Raw genomic sequence first — 20,024 nt, 5'->3', positions numbered from 1 at the left:
CATCGTGAGAGGAGGTGAGAGCCTGCTGGGGCTCGGTGAGGTAGGCAGGCTGCTCTTGAACTTTTTGATTTGTTTAATTTGACACTGCGGCTGAGGAAAAAGTGAAGAACGGTGGCAAGGCCTGGTGGGAAATCCAAAGGATACTCCTTCCCAGGCGTTAGTGGCCAGCAGGGGTTAAAGCAGGAAGGTGCTTGGCAGAGCCAGTGAGCAATGGGAGGGCGGCAGCCAATTTTTTGCTACTAAAATAGAAATGATGCCTGGGATTGGTGGTGGATTGCACAGATTTTGATAGAAGTAGCTGGTATTTGATGGGATAGAGAAAGTGGGGCAGCGCAAAGAATTGCCGAGTGAGCAGCGAGTGATTAAAAATAATGGAGAAAGAAAATTCCCTTTGCAACAAGATCCTAAATAAACTGAAACGGGGCAGCAATGCCTTTCCTGAGGGCATAGAGAAAGATATTGTTGCAGTGAAGGAAAAAAATAATATTGGAGCCTTGACCAGACTTTCATTTGTATGGATGGATAGGAAGGGCTATGTCTCAAAAAATAATGAAGTGTCAGAAAAATAGCTGTGTGTGATTACTGTTTCTTGCAGAGGTCACCTTATGTACCTGTTTTAAGACCAGAAAAGCAAAAAGCAGTGTAGGCACCTTATGAGTACTTTTCTGTTTGTTTTCATTTTGTGTTTTAGAAGACAGGCTCTTCAGGATGTTAGCACCTATGGAGGAAATAGAACAAGCAGTAGCAATAATTTGCATACTAAAACTGAAGACTGCTCAAAACAAGCCATTAAAAGTGTTATTCAAAACTTTCACTAGGTTGATGTAGGCAAAGAGCCTGCAGCGTTGTCTCTCTCCTATCATTGTAGATTCAGTAATTACTACAGCTTTTTTTTCCCAGACTAATTGTGTGCAAGATGAATAAAAGTCAAATTACATTTCTTCAGAAAGAGAGACAGCAACAACACTGGATTAAACAAGAGGTGAAGAAGAAGGGAATTACTGGCTTGCTCCCCCCAACACCAGCCACAAAAGAAAGCACCAGCTAGTTAGAGGCAGTACGGAGGTGATAAGGCTGCAGTTTGAAGCATGCTTCAAGCCAGTGCTGCTGCCCAAAGAGCCACTTTTCCCTTTCACCTCTCTCTTGACCTGCTCACGTGCTAGCACAATTGTTTGTATGGTCTTAAAACAGAGTGTAGATCATGCGCTAGTACTTTTGACAAAGAGTTAGGTGCTGGCATTAGGCAGCATAACGTTTCACATGGCAAACAAGGCGCACACAGAAAAGCTAAAATATCAGCAGAACCGAGTAAAGACCAAGCACTGGGGAAATACTGAAACTTTCTCCAAGTTCATTTATGCTGTTCATCAACAAAATATGTGACTGTAGATCCTCTGGAGCAAGGGAAAACATTCTTGGGTCACTCTCAGTCGCCCGAGTGAAATGGTGCTTCAAGTGTCATGCAGTGTTCCCTGAGGTACCATCTCACAGAACAGAGGAAGTTGAGGTGAAGTTAAAGGAAGAGACGGGGTGATTTTCTCATCTTGTCCAACTCCTTTGGATAATTTTGTGTGAAGCACTGAATGGCCGCAAATACTTACTGCAAACTTTACAGCTCTCAGAGTGTTTGTCTGTCTTCATTGTGATTCATTTTAGATGCTGCGGTCTATTAATAAAATAGTTTATTGAAATACGGCACACAAGTTAAAATAAAGCGCGCCTGGAACAAAATCTAAATATAGGCAGTGGTATCAAGTGAGGCTACGTTTTCTCTTTGGTATTCCCACTCAGTTTCTTGTGAGGGGAAAAAAATGTTAGCGTGAGACAATGTAATTGCTGTATAGCTGAACAGGGGCATTACAGAGGTGTCCAGAGCTGTCCCAGCATAGTCTACGTCAGCTGCGCAACAACTCAGTTCACATTAAAGTGGTGACTGCAACAACACTTGATTTGGGGCAGAATTGGTGTTCTTAACTAGCAAGGATAAATCCTCAACTGAATCCCAAAGATCCAAATAAATTAATGCAAGTTATTTAATTGTTAATGCTTTTGTTGTTTTTCCACAGTTTGTATACCCAATACCTAGCGTGTGTATCAGTGGAAATAGAAATAAGCTAATAAAATGACAGGACAGCAACTATACTTATCATATACATATTTTGAGACAATAGTTTAAATGTTTGGCTCTAACGTTATTTCCACCTCACCTAATGAATGTGAAAGATGCAAACCCCGTCTTATTTAAATGTCTACGAAAATGATGCTTAATAATTAAACACTTAATCTACAGCAATGCTGAAATGCATCAGTATTCAACAATAATTCATCCTTAATGTTATTAAGAGAAGGGATGAAAATATTTGGTGCGATTGTGCTTTTATAAAACAAATAACACCAGTGTGCACATGTGGAGGGATGCGCAAGGGGATGTACAGAAAGAGTTCTGCTGTTGAGTGATATGAATGGGGGAAAAAATCTTGTAATGTTTAACAGCACATCTGAAATATGATAGAGATGATGATGATGGACCTTGTGCGTGACATCTGGTAGCGTAAGAAAGGACCTAAATCAGAAAGGAACCATAGAATCTTTATTTTTCTGTGTAGTTTGGCTAATTTTATTTTGATAAGCTTTATTTTGGTGCATAGTTTGGACAAGTAATGATGACTTTTTTTTATTTTCCTCTTTGGTGTTGGTCTTGATAACACAGGGAGAATCTGACTTCATTTAATTTTCTTAATCTCGTCTCAACTTTTTTTGGTTTTAGGCTGTTGAAAATCTCTGTTCTTACAAAGTCTCTGCTACACTGTACAAACAGCTGCGACAAGTCTGTGAAGATCATGTGAAAGCACAAATTCTTCAGTTTAGAGAATATCCTTTTCCCGTGCACAGATATGGTTAGATTTGGGTTTAAAACGTTATTTTTTTAAATAAGTTTTTTTAAAATGTCAGTGTTATTTGCAAATGTGTTAAGAGGTTCTCCGTTTACCACTTAAATATTTTCAAATCAACCGTATGCAACTTCAGTCATCTGGGTAAATAATTTTTGTGTACAGAGAAGTAGCGTGGTGACAACCATTTATTTTAGTAGGAATCCAAATTTTATAGCTAATCTAGAAAATTTCAGTAGCACTATCCGTCTAAGTAACAATATACGAAGTACACCTGTCTGTATGACTAATTAATTATAAGTGCTGGTCAGCACCAATATGTAGCAGAGGTGTCCAACAAGCCCTTAGATACCTCACATGCACCTTGGGAGGTTTTTGGAAGAGAAAGGGAAGTTCAGAAGATGACTTGGCTGCCCTGGGACCTGCAGAACACTGAACTTGTACGGTAAATTTCCCCCCAGTTTTCTCAAGTTCCGTTACCGGGCTTCTCTTTCTGTGGCTGAACTGATAACAGAAGTGCCTGCAGATCCTCTCTGTACACTTGGGTGCAGCCAGCCCTCTTCTCTGAAGCCCATTGTGCTCTGCGTGCTGAGAGCGTGCTTTATGTCTCTTCTGTATAATAGCCTACTGGTTACGCTTGCTCGGGAAGTAGGGTAAGTAGAGTCTACGCCCACCAGGCTGTCCTCGAGAGTGCCTTGGCAAACAGATGCTGGAGAGTGCCGTAGTGAACAGATGCTGCGGTGATCTGAGAGCTAACCCTATTTCCAAGCTCTCTTGCGTGTATTTTATTACAGAAAATCATTGGTTGAAATAGAAAGAAACAGGGGAACGGGGCCCAGAAAGAGCCCTTTTTCTAGGCAAATGCCTTAAATGCGCTTTGGATTGTAACTCTCAGTTTCTCAGTTCACTGCATTCCCCAGGTAGGTGCCTACACACACAAAGAAGATAAATTGCTGTCTCTGTTCTATTTATTATTTTTTTTTCTTTCTAGCTAAGTCCCAGCATGGCCTTTTTTTTTTTTCAACTTCTTGTCCCAGTAAGGGAGACTGGCTTCTACATGACACATGAGAAATATTGATACATAAATTGGCACTGTGAATTCAGCTCTTAATTATGCAGCACGTTTTTTCATTAGATTTAATTTGATGCATTAAAAATCACCTCTAACTAAAAAGCTCATTAATCAGTGCAGCAGTCTCTTAAACATAACTGAGGTCCAAGTGTTTTAGCCTAATTTAAAGCGGTGTACAGTTGACCAGTTCTGCATCCCAGTCTTTTCAGACCTCATCCCATCTTCTGAAGAGATGTTGTAAAACTTAAAATTTTAAAACTTCGCCTTCTTCCCGCGAGCCCAACAGAACCAATGTCTGAAGAGCTGAGAATTTTGTGTTTTACAGGTATACTGCTTTATATCCCAAGGACGTGAGATTACATTAATCAGATTTGGCCAGAGGGAGTTGGGGATGATACTGTGTGTGAAAGGAAGGCAAAGCCCCGCTTGGATTTACTTATATGACATTCTAGAATTCTGAAAGCACAAGTAACAATTGGATCTGTTGTGTAACTAATAAAACTTTATAGTTTACTTTGGGAGACCTCGGGATGTACATGAAAAGAGTGGTATTTGGATTTATTGAGGATTATTTAAAATTGTAACTGCTTTTAAGAGATTAGGGTCACTCCTGTTGCGCACGGTGTGAACTCATTAAACAAAGTAAACCTTTCTATCCAGCTCACCTCGATTGGCAATAAGGTTGTTTTTGACACTGATGGGATTTCTTGTTTAAATCTGTATTGGAGTTGTACAGTGCAGCCGCTAGATGGTATTGCTGAAGAGCTGTGAGCGTCATTCCTTGAAACCATAGGGAGGCCTGTTGGAGAATTGCCATCCCCTGTGCTGGGCAGAAGCTTTGCAATTAACCGTTTATCCCTAGGCAGTCCCAGTAACATCAGAATATCCACAGAGCAGATTTGCTTAATGGCTGGCAAAGACCATCTCTGGAATCTGGCCTCAGACGTTACTGGCAAGCTAGTTTTCCTTAATAGGTGTTGTACAGATTCTCTGGATAGTCTTTTATTTTTAAAGAAGATAAATAAATGCTGGCAAGATCATTGCAGACAAATGGTAAGTTGAATGTTTGTTCAGAATGTGTGTCCTTGAGATGTGAAGCCTGGCAAAGGGGAATTTGTTATGGTTTAAACGTGGGACTGTTGCATCTCCTCCAAGTTTCAGCATAGCCTTTCACTTTCCGTTTTGTTAGCTAGGGGCAGTTTTGTTGGTGAAAGCCAGGTTCTGCAGTGCTGTTGACTCTGATGCTGAAATATCACTCAGAAATGTATTGAAGCTTGTGGAATTGTTGGCTGTTTGCAATTTAAGTAATTGGAGCATCCACAAGCTTTGCTTTTAGATAGCTCCAACAGCTGGGTTAATTTGTGACTCTCTTCTTGTGATGCAGAGATGAATATACAGAGAGATTAAAGAGCTAAATCTCTTTCCCCTTTTTGTCATCAACCTCCATGATGAATTATGTTATAGAAAAAAATCCCCTCTCAAATACACTTCATAGGAATTGTCCTTTTAAAATGTTTCATTATAATTCTAAGACAGCATTTGTAAGTTTTCACTGCAGTCTCACCTAGCTTTGGCTACAGGTGCCCAAAATAGTTGAATTTTTATTTTCATTCCTCAAGTTCTTTTCTTTCCCCTTCCCTGTGGGGGATGGGCAGAGGGTAAGTGCTTTTTATCTCAAATAAAAATAGAAAGTGTTGTGGAAACTATGCAAAATAAATTCAACAGTCTGATGAAAATAGAGTTGAAGGCTTTTGCCTCGAAAGTTTAATTAAACTGGACTTGTGTTTTTGTAAAAATATGAACTCTGTTCACTTTAATTACTTTTGAGAGTTCTTTTGTTTTGGTCCTCAGAGCAACAACCTGTGGCAAGTGGCTCTCTTGCCTTTGTGCTGAGTTAGCACTTGTGGTGTTTAAGGAAAAAAACAAAACGTCAGTCACATTGCTGTTTTACTTTGATACGGTTGGCCAGAAACTGTATCAGCTTGAGAATTGCTTCAGAAGCAACTAACTTTCATTGTGAAAATGTCTTTTGCACAGTTTATTAGTGTCTCTGCTTAAAGCTTCTTTTTAAAAAAATAAATAAAATTTAAAGTGAAAACCGCAGCAGCATGCTATTTCAGGGTGTTTACTGGAAGTGTTGGTGATACTGCTTAAATGGCTCATTCATCTCAATAGCACTGAAACTTAAATAGCACTAAAACGGGCTAATAAAACTGGTTAAATGCTTATGAATTTGAAAACCACTTCAATATATTTTGTTGTACTGCTTAGTCATAGTGTTAACATCAATAAATTACATATCAGTAGCCATACAAGTCACCACAAGAGCTGAAAATAGATGTATCAGCAATTAAGGTACGTGTGTATGTGATATAACTTTCACAATTTGTCTTACAACTTAAAATGCTATGTGCTGGTGAAGGCAAAAACGATTTTTTTAATGTATTTTCAGATCATGATCAGAAGCATTTTCTTATTTCTGGATCGCACATACGTACTTCAGAATTCAATGCTTCCTTCTATATGGTGGGTACCTACATAAGCATTTCTCTGATCTTTAGAATCTGTACAGGCTATTATATTTGTAAAGGTTGAAAATATAATTTGCACGTAATATTTGAGTTGTGTAATAGGCGGATCCAAATTCTGTGTCAATTTGTGGAAATTTACATGTTGGTGTAGGCACACATCATTTCCGCCATCCCCAGGAATACCTGTTGTGAAGCGAAGGTAAAAGAAGAAGGTCAGAGGAATTAATGCTGACAAGTTCAGGCACACACAGCTGCAGCTGTCACCGCCTGGGTGAGGCTGTGCTGGGAGCCTCCTCTGGCCGCTGCCTCTGGGCCCAGCTGTACTGCAGGTGCTCCTGGTTTGGCAGAGTTCAGAGCTCGGCTACTGGCTCTTTTTTTTTTTTTTTTTTAAGTAAGTTAGGTACACTCACAAGGTGCAGATCATCTTTCCTGCACTGGCCTCTTCTGAGTTGAGGGCTGTGGCTCAGAGCTTTGAGGTTAACCCTGGGTGCTGCTGCTGGACTTGGAACACCCGCCCCATGGTCACGTCTTTGGGTGTTCTGTTTCTTAGCATCCTTCCTGAGAAGGATTTCGAATCATCAAGGCAAACAAACCCAGGCTTTTCCAAAATTTTGTGGTATTGTTACTCTGTCTAAAGAAAAAAAAAAAGTAACAGTAAAAAAAAAAAAGTAACAGTGTGCTTCTTCCCTGCCTGTGTTACTTCTGTGCTTTTGAGAGCTCCTCAGGCTTGGGGAGGAATCTTGTGGCCTTTTCCCACCTCACACTAGTTAGGTCCCACATGAAATCTGCCCATTTTGGTCTCTGTGTTAGTTTTTTTTGTTTTGTTCACACTTTGTGCTTTTTTGCTCATACTGGGAAAATCCCATTTACCGAAATCTTGATGCATATGAAGAAGTTGGGGGTAACAACTTTTACCTAAGGTTCTTCTGTTTTCCTTGATAAAGAACATGATTAATGATTGCCTTCTTCGTGATCGGATGTAGAGGCATCATTCCTCATCACCTTAGTATGAAACACAGATCTGATACAGGTGATCATAAGGTCATAAACGTACAGAGAATTCGTGATTTGAAACAAAACAAAATTTATGAATGACTTAAAGGTTGATCCTGGGGATCTTATGTGAAGGTAGATGTTCATTTTTGTAATTATTTTTATAATAGCAATGTGTTTTTTTGGTGGTGGTGGTCTGTTTTTTCATACACAGAGATCATTATAGACTTATGTGAAATACAGACAGACTGCTCGTAGTTCTCACCTGAACTATGCATAAACTGAAGTTTATCCATCTTGTAGCACCTCACCTGGTATTTTTGTGATGGTTATTGTTACAGTTCCCTTAGGGGATCATGTCAAAGAGAATATATGCACAATTAATACATTCACTCTCTGTATTGTATATATAATATATATTTTAAATGTGTATGTATTTTCTTAAACTGAGATGCATATTTTTGAAAAAAATCAAAAATATAATTTATTTTCAATGTTCATGCAGGGATATGGGGCTAGAGTTATTTAGAAACCATGTCATTAGTGATAAGCAAGTTCAAAACAAGACTATTGATGGAATTCTTCTGCTGATTGAACGAGAGCGAAGTGGTGAAGCTGTGGACAGAAGTTTGCTGCGAAGTTTGTTGAGCATGCTGTCTGATCTGCAGGTGAGCACAGCAAATTTCACTAATAACCACTACACTTAAAAACAGAGTTTGGACTTTTCTAATATGTGTATTGTACAGAAATAATTGTATTCTTCTAGTAAGCATGTGCTTCAAAATCTGTCTAACAGATTGAGAAGTGGTTCCCTTTTATTTACCCCATCTAGTCTTTCATTCTCTGCTTGTAAATGAGACCTCTTTGCTTGTTTTTCTTAGCTGATGCACTGGCCTTCAGGCTTTACAAGGTCGGCATGTCTTTTAGTGTGTGTAATACCTGTCTGTCTTAACCACTTGTTTTGTAATCCTAGTGAAGGTGGAGTGTAGCAACCAAAAAAGATTAGTTCTGTCACTGTAAAAAGATTTTTGGAGCCCAGATCATGGGTCTTACCACAAAAGACATCACTACATCAGCAACTTCTTAGCAGAGACCAAAGAGAGTTAGATGCAAAGTTAAGGTAAACATTTTTAAATGGTTATAGTCAGTCTATAGATAATTGGGATTTTCCATTAGAATAGATACTAAGTAACCAAACAGAATATAAAAAATATTGTGGTTTTGACTTTGGTATGTGTTGTCCTCTGGTCGACTTTGTTGTATGATGTGCAATAAAACTTAGGAGCTCTATTTCATTCTTAGAAACTGTTCAGGTTGCTCTGTTCCCAAGTGACATACGTTATTACAAAACTGGATAAGGGTTTAAAAAAGAGTGCAAAGGGGAAAGACTGCATGGAAAGCCTGTTAGAAAGTACTTTTTGGCCAGGCAGCTTACCTGCTTTTCTGCCTTTCACGTTAACCTTCCAGACTTTAATCTGTAATTACACTCTTCAGTGTATGAGAAAAATTTATAAGTAATTATTCTGTTCAAGAGAGAACAGAAACTTCTGTCAATGAATTTTCGGATCACATGCATGCCCCTTTCCCACTTTTATCCCATTGTTATTTGCAAGTCTTCTCTAATTGCATCAGTTTTTTGTAGGTGTTAACATTGATTATTTTTAGGAATATACTCTGCTAACTAAAGATAAACATTGCCCTTTATTGGATCCTTCTTACAGAATTGGATTTCAGTCTGCAGTCTTCTTCACTGGCTCAACAGTGTGGTTTTCTTTCTTCACTAGGGAACCTAACCAAATCTGTTCTTTTGTGTTACCTGTCACTATATCAAGGCACAGATGTGCTTATAATCCTGTAATTATACTCCAGGATCTCTGCTTCTCTATTTTCTTTCACCAGAGGTTAGCCTGTGGTGAAAGATGAATTAATAAAGCAACTCTTATATTTCATTCGAAAACAATTAAGCTCCTACTCATTCCTGATTTTTTAGGCAATTATGCAGTGGAGGACCGGCTGTTGAAAGCTGATTCCTGTTCATGTAAATCCTATTCTGTAGCAGTTGCCTTGTTGTAAAGAATTATACATGGTTTATACAGAAAATAGTTTCATATGCTGTTGCATTAATGTATAGGTCAGAAAGTTATACCAGTTATCTTGAAGGAAAGGATGGTAAGAAATGAAATCTGGTATTCAATCATGTTGAACATGGAGCTAGTGTAGAGAGAAGGCTGAAGCAATCACTTGATGTCTGCTCGTGATGCTGAATTAGTGAACTCATACACTGAGTGCTTGTCAAGCCTGAGGTTTCATGTTTGATGCATTGAAAAAAAAAATCAAACTTTTTTCCTCCTTATGGACTTCGAAAAAAGTCACCAGCCCCGCGGCCCCCCCCCCCCCAAGCCAACCTAGTCAGAATGTAATAATGACTTTTACAGCTCTGTGTTGTCTTTTGGGAGAAGTATTTCCTTCTATTCATCTACCATACTCAAGGACTCTTTTTTCTTTTCACTGACTCTCTGTTCATGTGTCATTCCCTAGCTACCTTCTCCAGTCTGCTTTAACTACTTTATGTAGTTGTCCTTTCTAATTTATCTCCTTTCTATATTAAAGCATGTTAATCATTATGCAGAAGTTTCTCAATTTCTGTGGTTGTTGTTGCTGCCCTTTTTTAGTCATCACTTTGTTCCTTCACTGGAGAAAGGAAGTTCATCTTACCTGGTATAATGAATTTTTCTTTCTTTTGTGCCACTGAGATGAGCCTGGCAGATGTGAGTTAACATATCAGTGTTGTTCTGAAGATTTGTTACTGAGAATATCATCATTTTACTGTTGGAAATTATCTCTTTTGGAACTTTTTTTTTTGGCCACAGAAGTATCAGTGGGAGTCTTGAGCTTAAGTGGATTAGATGTGCTGTTGTGTTGGATACCAGTTTTAGTCTATGTGAATTAAACAGAAGCTGTCAATTTAGACAATTTTAGCGCTGATGACTGAAACACACTATTGCTACACTGGAAAGTCATCTCTGATCAGAGTATTTCTAAAACCAGTAGATAAACAGAGAACTTATGAGTTTATACAATTTTAAACACTTGTCATAATTGTGTACATTCCCAAGGTTTTACTTGCCTTTTATGTCTGACAACCAGAATATGCTACCCTTATTGGCAGCTTAATGTAAGTAACTAAATCTGTTTCTTGAGCAGGTTTACAAGGAATCCTTTGAACAGAGGTTTCTGGAAGAGACAAACTGCTTATATGCCGCAGAGGGCCAAAGATTAATGCAAGAAAGAGAGGTAGGTGCATGATATAGATGATCGCTTTTACATTAGCTTCATCTGCTGTGGGATTGTGTGAGAATTTGGTAGGGCCATAGTGTGGTAATAAGTGAAATTTACTGGTGTGAATGGTGTTTACGCATAGGGGACTGCAGTACTGTATCAAGGGGAAGAGTGGAGTCCAGTTTGCCTTAACGTTTTATTGTATATGTGAATATACGTATGTTATATAAACGTATACAAATATAAATAAGGAGTGGAGAAACCCAGTGATATTTTTGTGTAGCTAAAGTCACACTACCAGAAAGTTAATCTCCACACAAAGCTTAAAGGTGTGCCATCAACTGTGTTTTTGCCCAAGAGCTGTGAAATATCCACTGGCATCATTCTACTCTGTGCTTAATACTGAAGCAAACTGTTTACTTTTTCACTGTTTTGTTAATTTATTTGTCTGTTTTATTTCTTTTGCTTCGCAGTTAAATAGACTTGACATTTTTGTTTTCTATGCTGTTGAGATGAAATCATGCTGTATGGTAGGCAGCCTGAAAATGCGTTTCTCTCTGAAAATGTAAATCAAATGAAGTGTTTCTTGGTGGTCTAAAATACAGCATATTGCTTTCATTAGTTCAATTTTAACACTGACTCGCTACAAACATTCTGAAAATGCCTGTCTACATGGCACCGAGGTGGATCTTTTGTGTCTAGTCCTGTTCCATTCACCTCATGCCTTGAAGTTCCCCCAGGACCTGAGATGAAATGCTCTGATGCATAGTTTTCCCACAAGTCTTACTGCTTTATAGGCCTGGTGGAAAACTGAGGAAAAAAAAAAAAACTAATAAGGCCCTAATTTATAGTGTTTACATTTATATGTTTATTCATATACATGTGTATATGTTTGTGTATGCATATATATTTACACACACACACGAACATATGTGTAACTGTTTTGATCATTTGAAGCCCAAGTTTCATACCCGTCTCACATGTGCTAACTCTCCATAGGGACAGATAGCCCACTGGAGAAACTGTATGGTTCACACCAACTGAAAATATGCTCTATGATATTTTAAGGACTAGCTTAACTCATTGGGTTTTGAGGAAAAAAAAAATTCCTCAGCAATAACCTCAGATTTCTGTTTATCTGCTTCTTTCTGTGAAGTGCAGTTGTAATACTTTAATTATGAAGTAATAATGTTTAATAAAAGTATAGGTATTTATATAATATATAACAACATTGTGGTGGAATAGTCCTTTCCAGTTAACTGTCTTTAAATTTAGAGTTAAAAATTATCACCATGAAACAGGATTGTCTTTTATGGTTTTGTACTTAACTATTGAACTTTGTCATTCTCTTCTATTGCTAGGTTCCAGAATATCTTCACCACGTTAATAAACGTTTGGAAGAAGAAGGAGACAGAGTGATAACATACTTAGACCACAGCACACAGTGAGTACAAATTTTGTCATTCTTAGCAAAAGTCAAGCATCCTTTATAAAACGGTGTGGTTATCCATGATTGTAGAGACAGAGATCATCTCTATAGTATTTTACAGATGTTATCTTGTAGACAGCACTCATGATACAGTTTAGTGTTTTTTTTAAGACTTTATTTTCATCAGAACTGATTTATTTAAAATCAGAATATTCTCTCAGTACAAGGGGGAGAAATTGGAAAAATTTATCGGTGAAATGTGAAGTTAACAAAATATTATATAACTCAAATTTGTATTATGAGAATAGTAGCTCATTTTAAGCATTCATGTGCTTATAATAAGGGAATATTTGCTGGGAGGGGGAGGAGGATGAAGAAAAAGGAAAAAAAGAAAAAGTTAAATTATGGCATAGGATAGAGAACATGAACAGGAACATTCAAAGATGTTTAAAGTAGATCAGCTTTGGTGTAGCTGCTGCCAGTGGATTGTGCGAGGTAGCTTGTCACTTTTTTTCCTGAGCTATTGAGTAATAGCGTGTGCATTGCTGGGGTAAGAATGTGCATTCAGGAATTACAGCACAGTCACTGTCAAATTATAAATGCATACGTAATTTATAAGTAATGCAGTAAGCTGTTGCCTTTTTTTAAAGAACATAAGCAAATAGAATTAACTCAGAATATAGCCCCCACCCCCTTTTTTCATTTTTTTATCTGATATGTTGGCATTTTATTGGGTGTGGAAATAACAGTATTTTTTTTTAACTTGTATGTATACATATATATGAAGAAAATAGGCTAAGCAAATGCCCTTAAGTTAATGGTGCATATTTGAACTTGAGTCTTCTTCCTATCAATGCTGATTGCAGGGATACACAGTCCTTGCTTTGAATCTAGTCCTTAGTCAAACTCTTAGAAACCTACTTTTAGAAGGCTTTGCACTGATTTCCTCTCTTTGCATCAAGAAACAGCAGCTCTTAAAATTAGTGCCCTTGAGTTGTCCTCAGGTCCTACTGTCTCCCCAGGTGTGCATGAAGAGAGCAGGAAGGATGTTAAATTTAGTTTAGCTTTGAACTTTAGACAGAAATGAAAACCAACATGGGAAACATGATTCAAAATACTTCAAAACGTGTTTGTGCGACGTGTGGAGTGTGTATTGATGCAGATCATTGAGTGATTTATTCAGCCCACCAGTACATGCCTCTTTCTGGACAGCTGACCAGAATAAGCAAATCTCCTGGCTGGTCAGTAGGTGCATACTTTGAGGCCGTACAGAAGGTACATCTATGGTCATTCATCAGCTAGATGTCAAGATAAATACTTGTTCTGTCTGTCTGCTTCTTAGGAAATACTGCTCTGTCTCAAGCAGACCAATTACCCTTACTTCCTCTGTAGGGTGAATAGGTCTTTCAGGGCAAAGGATGTTATTTTATGCAACCCTGAATCCTCCTGTCCTTGGAGACAGGCAGCAGTAGTTGGAAGTTTCAGGGAAAACAAAAGTAGCTATAAAAACAGCCGTATGTGTTAAGACCAAGGGTTTGTCTAACTGGTCTTCCGTGTTCACTTAGAAGCACTCAAGGGAAAGTGTATGTGATGCCCTGATACTGTTGTAGGATCTGCCTGTTCGCAGCTCAGCGTATTTTCTGAACCTGATGCTGTTTGCATGTCTAGTGCTATCCAATGAATCTTTCACATATTTGTGCCGTCTTACTGGGACTCACTTAAGTTTTTTCATCTATGACATCCCTTGGCAAGGAGATCCCACAGAGCACCAGCCACCATATGATAAATCCGATATAAACCATATGATAAAATTTTTGTTTAAGTCTGACACCCAGTACCATCACTGATGACCCCAAATCTTGTATCCTGAGGGAAAGTGGTCAGCCCCTTTCTTTTCACCTTTTCCCACATCAAAGGCTCCTGATGTGTAAAGATGTTTCTCTTGCAGATGCTGTTGCATAATTCGATCATCCATGTTCCCTTCTCCAGACCTTCCCAAATTCTAATTTAATCTTTTGAGATGAAGGGACTTAAACTGTGTATTGTGTATTAAATGCTGAGCAAATCATTGATAGGAGGTATTTTAGCAGAGGTGGGGGCTGCTACCTAACAGGCTTCCATCAATCTGAGTTGAACACCTTTCTTTTAGAAAACCTAAACTAAGGGTCTGAGAAACAGTTTTATAAAACTTAACACGGAAGGAAGTGTTTGGTCTGTTGTTGTCATATGATAAACAACGGTCGAAGTGTAGATAGTGAAATTAATTATCCCTTTGTGTTTCAGGCATTTTTTTCCTCTTTTAGCCTATAAGTGATGGGAAGGTAAACTTGCCATTATATTTCAGTCCTGTCTAAAGGGAATGCATCAAAAATATTTAATAGTAAAAAGCAGGGAAAACTTCAAAGATGAATTTTAAATGATTTACAAATTTGAGGAGTATTGTGGTTCTAGCTCAATTTATTTGGCTGCATAATACAGTTGGATAAAAAAATTTTCAGTTTTGAACATCACAAGTGTATATGGTATCGTGTTGTTTTGGAGTGCAAACCTTTGGAAGGTTTCCTTGTTTTCAAGAAAAATGTCAAATTGACTTTTTCCAGATTATGTCAATACAGATTTTTGGTATCTAAACTTCTCTCTACTGTTCTATAGCTTGTTTTTATTATTCAAAACCAAATTTCTTTTTTAATTGCATATGTGGTTCATTGCTTTCTTGACTTATATCACGTGAGATTTTTTTCTTGATTTGTAGCCTTTGTTTTAAGTAGAAAATTGTTGATTTTTGTACAATAAAGTAAGTTTCTCACAAATATACTCTGATGGGATGCAATACACTTATGCTGTAGTACTTCTAATATACTTTTCTTGCCTCATTTAGGAAACCACTGATAGCTTGTGTGGAGAAACAGCTACTAGGAGAACACTTAACAGCTATCTTGCAAAAAGGTATTTTTTTAACGTGCATTCTCTAATAAACAACAGATTCTTGTACTCTGCAATAACTTTAGAATCCACATCTTTTATTTCGTGAGAAGTGATAGCTGTGAAAAATACATCCATAGACACAGAAAGCCGATTCAGTAAAGCTCTCACCCCCGCTGTGACAAGTAGATCCTCCATGAGGAAACAAGTATCTAAAATGTAACTCTGTATTTGTAAAGCTTGATGAACTCTCTAAGTCCCCTTTGACTTGGAGTTTAGGATTTAAACCTTTGGAACTGCTGATTTCCTGTAACTCATATAAACTTCCAAATGAAAGCTGCAGTTACTGTTGTAGTTTCTTTTATGTGGTGACTACACAGCTCAAGTGCAATAGCTTCACATATCCTTGTGATTATATAGTTAAAGAATCATGAGCTATTGGAGCTGACAACGCTCAGAGGTGATGTACTTTATATGCTTTTTTCTGTATTTTGCCTTCTGTCTGGCAATTCCAAATTTGAGCTGCAGTCTTCTTAAGAACTCCCCATTCAGATACCAATCTTCAAATCGCCATTTCTTTGTTCCTCTTAATTTTTAATCTTTGCCTTTTTTCACTGAATTCCTGGGTTTGGTCTGATCTTCTATTACTTTAAATAATCCCTTCCTTTTCTAGCACTAGCCATCTTTTAGGCATTAGATCTTGTAGCAGTTTATCCTTATGTATTCTTTTACTGCTGCAAAACTGTTACTGTTATCTTCAAGCTCCATCACATCCATGTTTGTTAATACTTTTGAATTGTTTTGCACACGCCTTTCACTTCTTTCTTTGTCCCCTTTTTAAAGACAGATGCATGCTTACAGTTTTCACTGAACTACTCTGGGAATAGGTTATTTCATTATTTTCAGTACATTTACAAAACTAAGCATGGTTACTCTGTCTTAGCTATTCTTAAGCTTATCATAAATAGAAGGTAAGAATAACTAACAGTTTTGTTGATACATGCTAATTTTGCTTGTTTTTTAATTCAAGTATTATTTTCAAGTCACTTTGCCAATGACACGTGTTTCAGTTGGCGTAGTCAGAAACGTGTTCTTGTTTTAATCTGCACTCTTTTTTGGTTTATAATGTATATGCAGTGTCCATGTAAATATGGAGAAAATTGTACATATTTCTAGTTACTGTATTTTGGGACTTGTAATATTGTTGCATTATTTTTACATTCTATGTGTACACTTCAGGAAAAAAAGAAGCAAGTCTAACATCACTTGGCTTACATAACTTTCTGCCTTCATTTGATCCAGGGCACACTGTAATCCACTTACAACATTCTAGTATTCAGTGCAAGTAGATGATGATACTGCCTTTTGTAGGTTTTCTTCCTTACGAGAGAAGGCATATGATGTAGTCAGTTTGATACAGGAAAAAAAAAAAATCTTAACCAATGCAGGGTAGGTATGAGAAAGTTTTTCGTGTATTATTACAACTTCCATTGACTAGATGCTGGTTTTTTTTTTCATTGTAAGTACAGTAAAACTTGTCATGGCTGTGACAGTGCTTTCTGGAAGTTGTGTGAAGCCTTGTGTCAGAGGACTTACCTAAATGTCTTTTTTAATTTGTCCAGTATGTGACAAAATGCTTGTTTCCATCATGCAGTTTATATGCCAGAGGAAAAAGAAGGGTTGAACTTTATCAGCTAGGTTATAACAAAGCAGTTAGTGTATTTATTGGTCTCCCTAAATGAGTAGGAAGTGATGCTTGGGTATGATGGAATGGGCACTTCTTAATTTCAGTGTTCAAAAGAACATCAGTAACATGTATTCAAGACTTTGTAATCTGTTGTCTTATACACTTCTATAGTATGTTAATTCTTCTGGTATCTCTGTGTGGGCAAAAGCTTACCTGACATCATTCTTGAATACCGTCTGCCTTTCTGAACATGTAAATAAGTTTAAATCGAAGTATTTTAAGGTGAACAAGAAAGCAGAAAATGGGGTCGTGTAGTCAAGTAGTGCTTGAAAATCCTTTGTAATCTAATACCATTTAAAAATTGGAAGTAACTAAGTAATTTTGTACATGAGGTAGAACAGTTGTACAATGTCAGCTCACTGATGTGAATTGTCAACTTGTGTAAAATCCAGCTTTCTGGATTTTGAACAGTGGCATAAATCTTTGTTACCTTTGCATTTTACCAAAGCCTCTTGTCACTGACACCAGACAATGTATCTGTGATTACATTGGGACTAAATTCACCATGTTCTCAAATGTTAAAATGTGTATGTAATTGTCAAAAGTGTTACATTTAGCCTTGTGTTTTTCTTTATTCATTAGTCCAAGGCCTAGTCTCACATAGGGTGAACTGGTAAAAGGGTAATGTTGCTTGGAAGGAGTTTGTAATCATGTGTTATTACATCAGTACGAGCATAGACAATTTATGCACGTTCTTAATCTAAAAACATGGCTCACCACACTCTACAGAAAAAAAAAATCTTGCAAAGTGCATGTCTTTACTTTAAATTTGGGACAGTGTACTTAGCTTACTGTTTTTGACATTCTTTGGAGGTTCTATGAGTTCTTTTGATAAAACTGCACTTAAAATCAAGTACTTTTCATAAACATTCTGCAAAAGGCTTAGAGTCAACACCTTGTTGGAAAAGTACTTCAGCTGACTTAGTTTTATAATATCATAATGTAAATCAGTTCATCCAATTTAAACAAGGGAGCATGTTAATCCTGAGCATAATACTTGCTTTCAGAAATTTAGTCTTTAAAAATTCATACTTTTATGCATACTAGAGGGTCTTGTCTTTTGGTGTATTTCATAGAGATTTTTGGTTTTCTGATGTATTCCTAATTGTGTTTATGCAAGTCCCTTCTAATTCGCTTGTATTTCTAATTTTATTTTTTTAGGACTTGATAACCTGCTTGATGAAAACAGAATATCAGACTTGACCCAGACGTACCAGCTGTTCAGCCGGGTAAAAGGGGGGCAGCAGATCCTTTTGCAACATTGGAGTGAATACATCAAGGTATTTCAAAGATCTGTTCCTACTTGCAAAATTTATGATGTTATTGTAAATTGCTTCTTTCAGAAACAACAATAGTGTATCTTTTAGGTGTATACATCAAAGTTCTGTTTTAAGCAAGTATGTTGATGCTTGATGATACGTTGATTCCCAGTAATGATCACATGGTGAGAAACAGCAACGCTTAAGTTTTGATTTTAAATTCCTAGCTGCTTGGAAATTGCTTTTAATATAGGTTTTAACAATACGCAAGAAGTTACTTTGTTTACTTTTAAATAGAGCCATATGAACATTTATTTAGAGTATGCTGGATTGTAGTATATGTTGAGTTTTGGTACAAATACACTCAACTATTTTACATACCTGGAAAATCAATGTAACACCATAGTGCAGCTGTCCTACTGCAGATTAGCAGTGCTTCACATAACCAACTGCACTAATATGAATGCTCAAGCCATTTTGATAAGAATGCTCTTTTTGAAATTAATCCATTATCAAACTGGGGTATCTGGTTTGTTTAGTTAGTCATAATATGCAGGTAGTACGCTGCCCCAGAGAGCTTGGGCTCCAGTGCTCTTGCAAGATGAAGGCAGCAAAGCTTCACAGAAAATATTTCTCTCTGGAGTTGGTAATTCCCGATGTGCTAGTTCTCCCCTGAATCGTAGTTCTCCCCTGAATCGTCCGTGGGTGTCTCTACCTTCAGGGCTAAGTGCACAACATCAGTTCATTTGGGAGGTGACTTTCTTGTGCACCTATATCTGGAGTTATGCACAGCACATGGGAGAAAGGCAGCGTCTCCCCTCCACCCCCAAAACTGAGATGCAGTTTGCTCAGCAGGGTGTTGTCCCGTGTTCCTACGTGCACCCTGTGGATCTGTGGTCAGCTGGGCCAACAAACAGCTTGCCTTGGCTCCCAGATCTTCTTCCTCGCTCCTGGGTCACACTCCTGTCCTATCACTTGCATGGCCTGCTGCTCCATAGACTTTTTTGTGATGTTTTTTTAACGCTGTATGTGGGCAACATCAGGGTTATGCCAGGTTTAGTGAGCTTAAAGAGGCTCACAGAACGGTGCTGGTGCTGGCCCAAGGAATAGAGTAGTTCAGGACAGTGTAGGAACCTATGGGAAGGAGGAGCAGGCCCTCACCTTCAGCAGCAAGTCGCTTAGTTGGCTTGATCATGCCTTATGTCTCACAAAATCAGACCTCGTTTCTTAAAAACCTTTTTTTATGTGCTCAGAAATCTGCACTTTCTATCAGGTTTTTTCCTTTCCAACATTCTGTATGACAGACTTCATGAAAGTGAGGCTTCAAGAACTTAAATTCTGTCTTGTGAGGCAGCATAAGAAAAAGCACAGAGTGCTGGGGAGAAGACCTGTGCTCTGCTGTAGTCACCTTTTTATGATTTCAGGCATACCACTTAGCTCTCTGTAGCTCAGCTTGCCATTTGTGGAATGGCAACTTAGGAACACAAGTGATGGAAACAGATCTGGATGCTGTGTTAATGAAAGGGAAATTGTATTCAGTGCAAGATGTACGTACTGAGTCTAAGGACACTTGGCAGCCTCACGTTGCTGTTGATTCACTTGGAAATGGTTCTTGAGAAAGATCTTGGAGAAGGATTGCAGTGGATCATTAGGTATTTAAGTGGAAATTCTGAGGTTTAAGAGGGATTTTCCCATCTCTGCCTAACTGTTGTGGTTAATGTACTTTAGTTGATGTAAATATACTGGTTAAATGGTATTCCACTGTTACTGTGCAGATGTTGCCCTTTCCCATGGTGGAAAACTGGTCGTTCTGTCTAGGGCAGCAATTGGTGTTATTAAGCAGTTGTCTGATAGGTTAAAGTCTTTCCTTATGGGACATTTTGGTTTGGTGGACAAACGGT

General features: G+C 37.9%; 1 protein-coding gene across 1 annotated transcript in view; it reads left to right on the top strand.

Annotated features, from left to right (window-relative positions):
• Positions 1-20,024, top strand: part of CUL4A (cullin 4A) — a 37,301-nt gene that overhangs the window by 2,342 nt on the left and 14,935 nt on the right. The window contains exons 3-10 of the mRNA XM_048077954.2: positions 2,768-2,871; positions 4,947-5,016; positions 6,416-6,489; positions 7,993-8,155; positions 10,692-10,781; positions 12,128-12,210; positions 15,074-15,141; positions 18,026-18,144. Coding sequence (XP_047933911.1) covers positions 2,768-2,871; positions 4,947-5,016; positions 6,416-6,489; positions 7,993-8,155; positions 10,692-10,781; positions 12,128-12,210; positions 15,074-15,141; positions 18,026-18,144 — 771 coding nt within the window. The remainder of the gene's footprint in view (positions 1-2,767; positions 2,872-4,946; positions 5,017-6,415; positions 6,490-7,992; positions 8,156-10,691; positions 10,782-12,127; positions 12,211-15,073; positions 15,142-18,025; positions 18,145-20,024) is intronic.

The sequence above is a fragment of the Anser cygnoides genome, chromosome 1, assembly GCF_040182565.1.
Source record: "Anser cygnoides isolate HZ-2024a breed goose chromosome 1, Taihu_goose_T2T_genome, whole genome shotgun sequence".
In the NCBI taxonomy this organism is placed as follows: domain Eukaryota; kingdom Metazoa; phylum Chordata; class Aves; order Anseriformes; family Anatidae; genus Anser; species Anser cygnoides.
The sequence above is the reverse complement of the archived record's forward strand: the minus strand, read 5'-3'. Positions and strand labels throughout refer to the sequence as shown.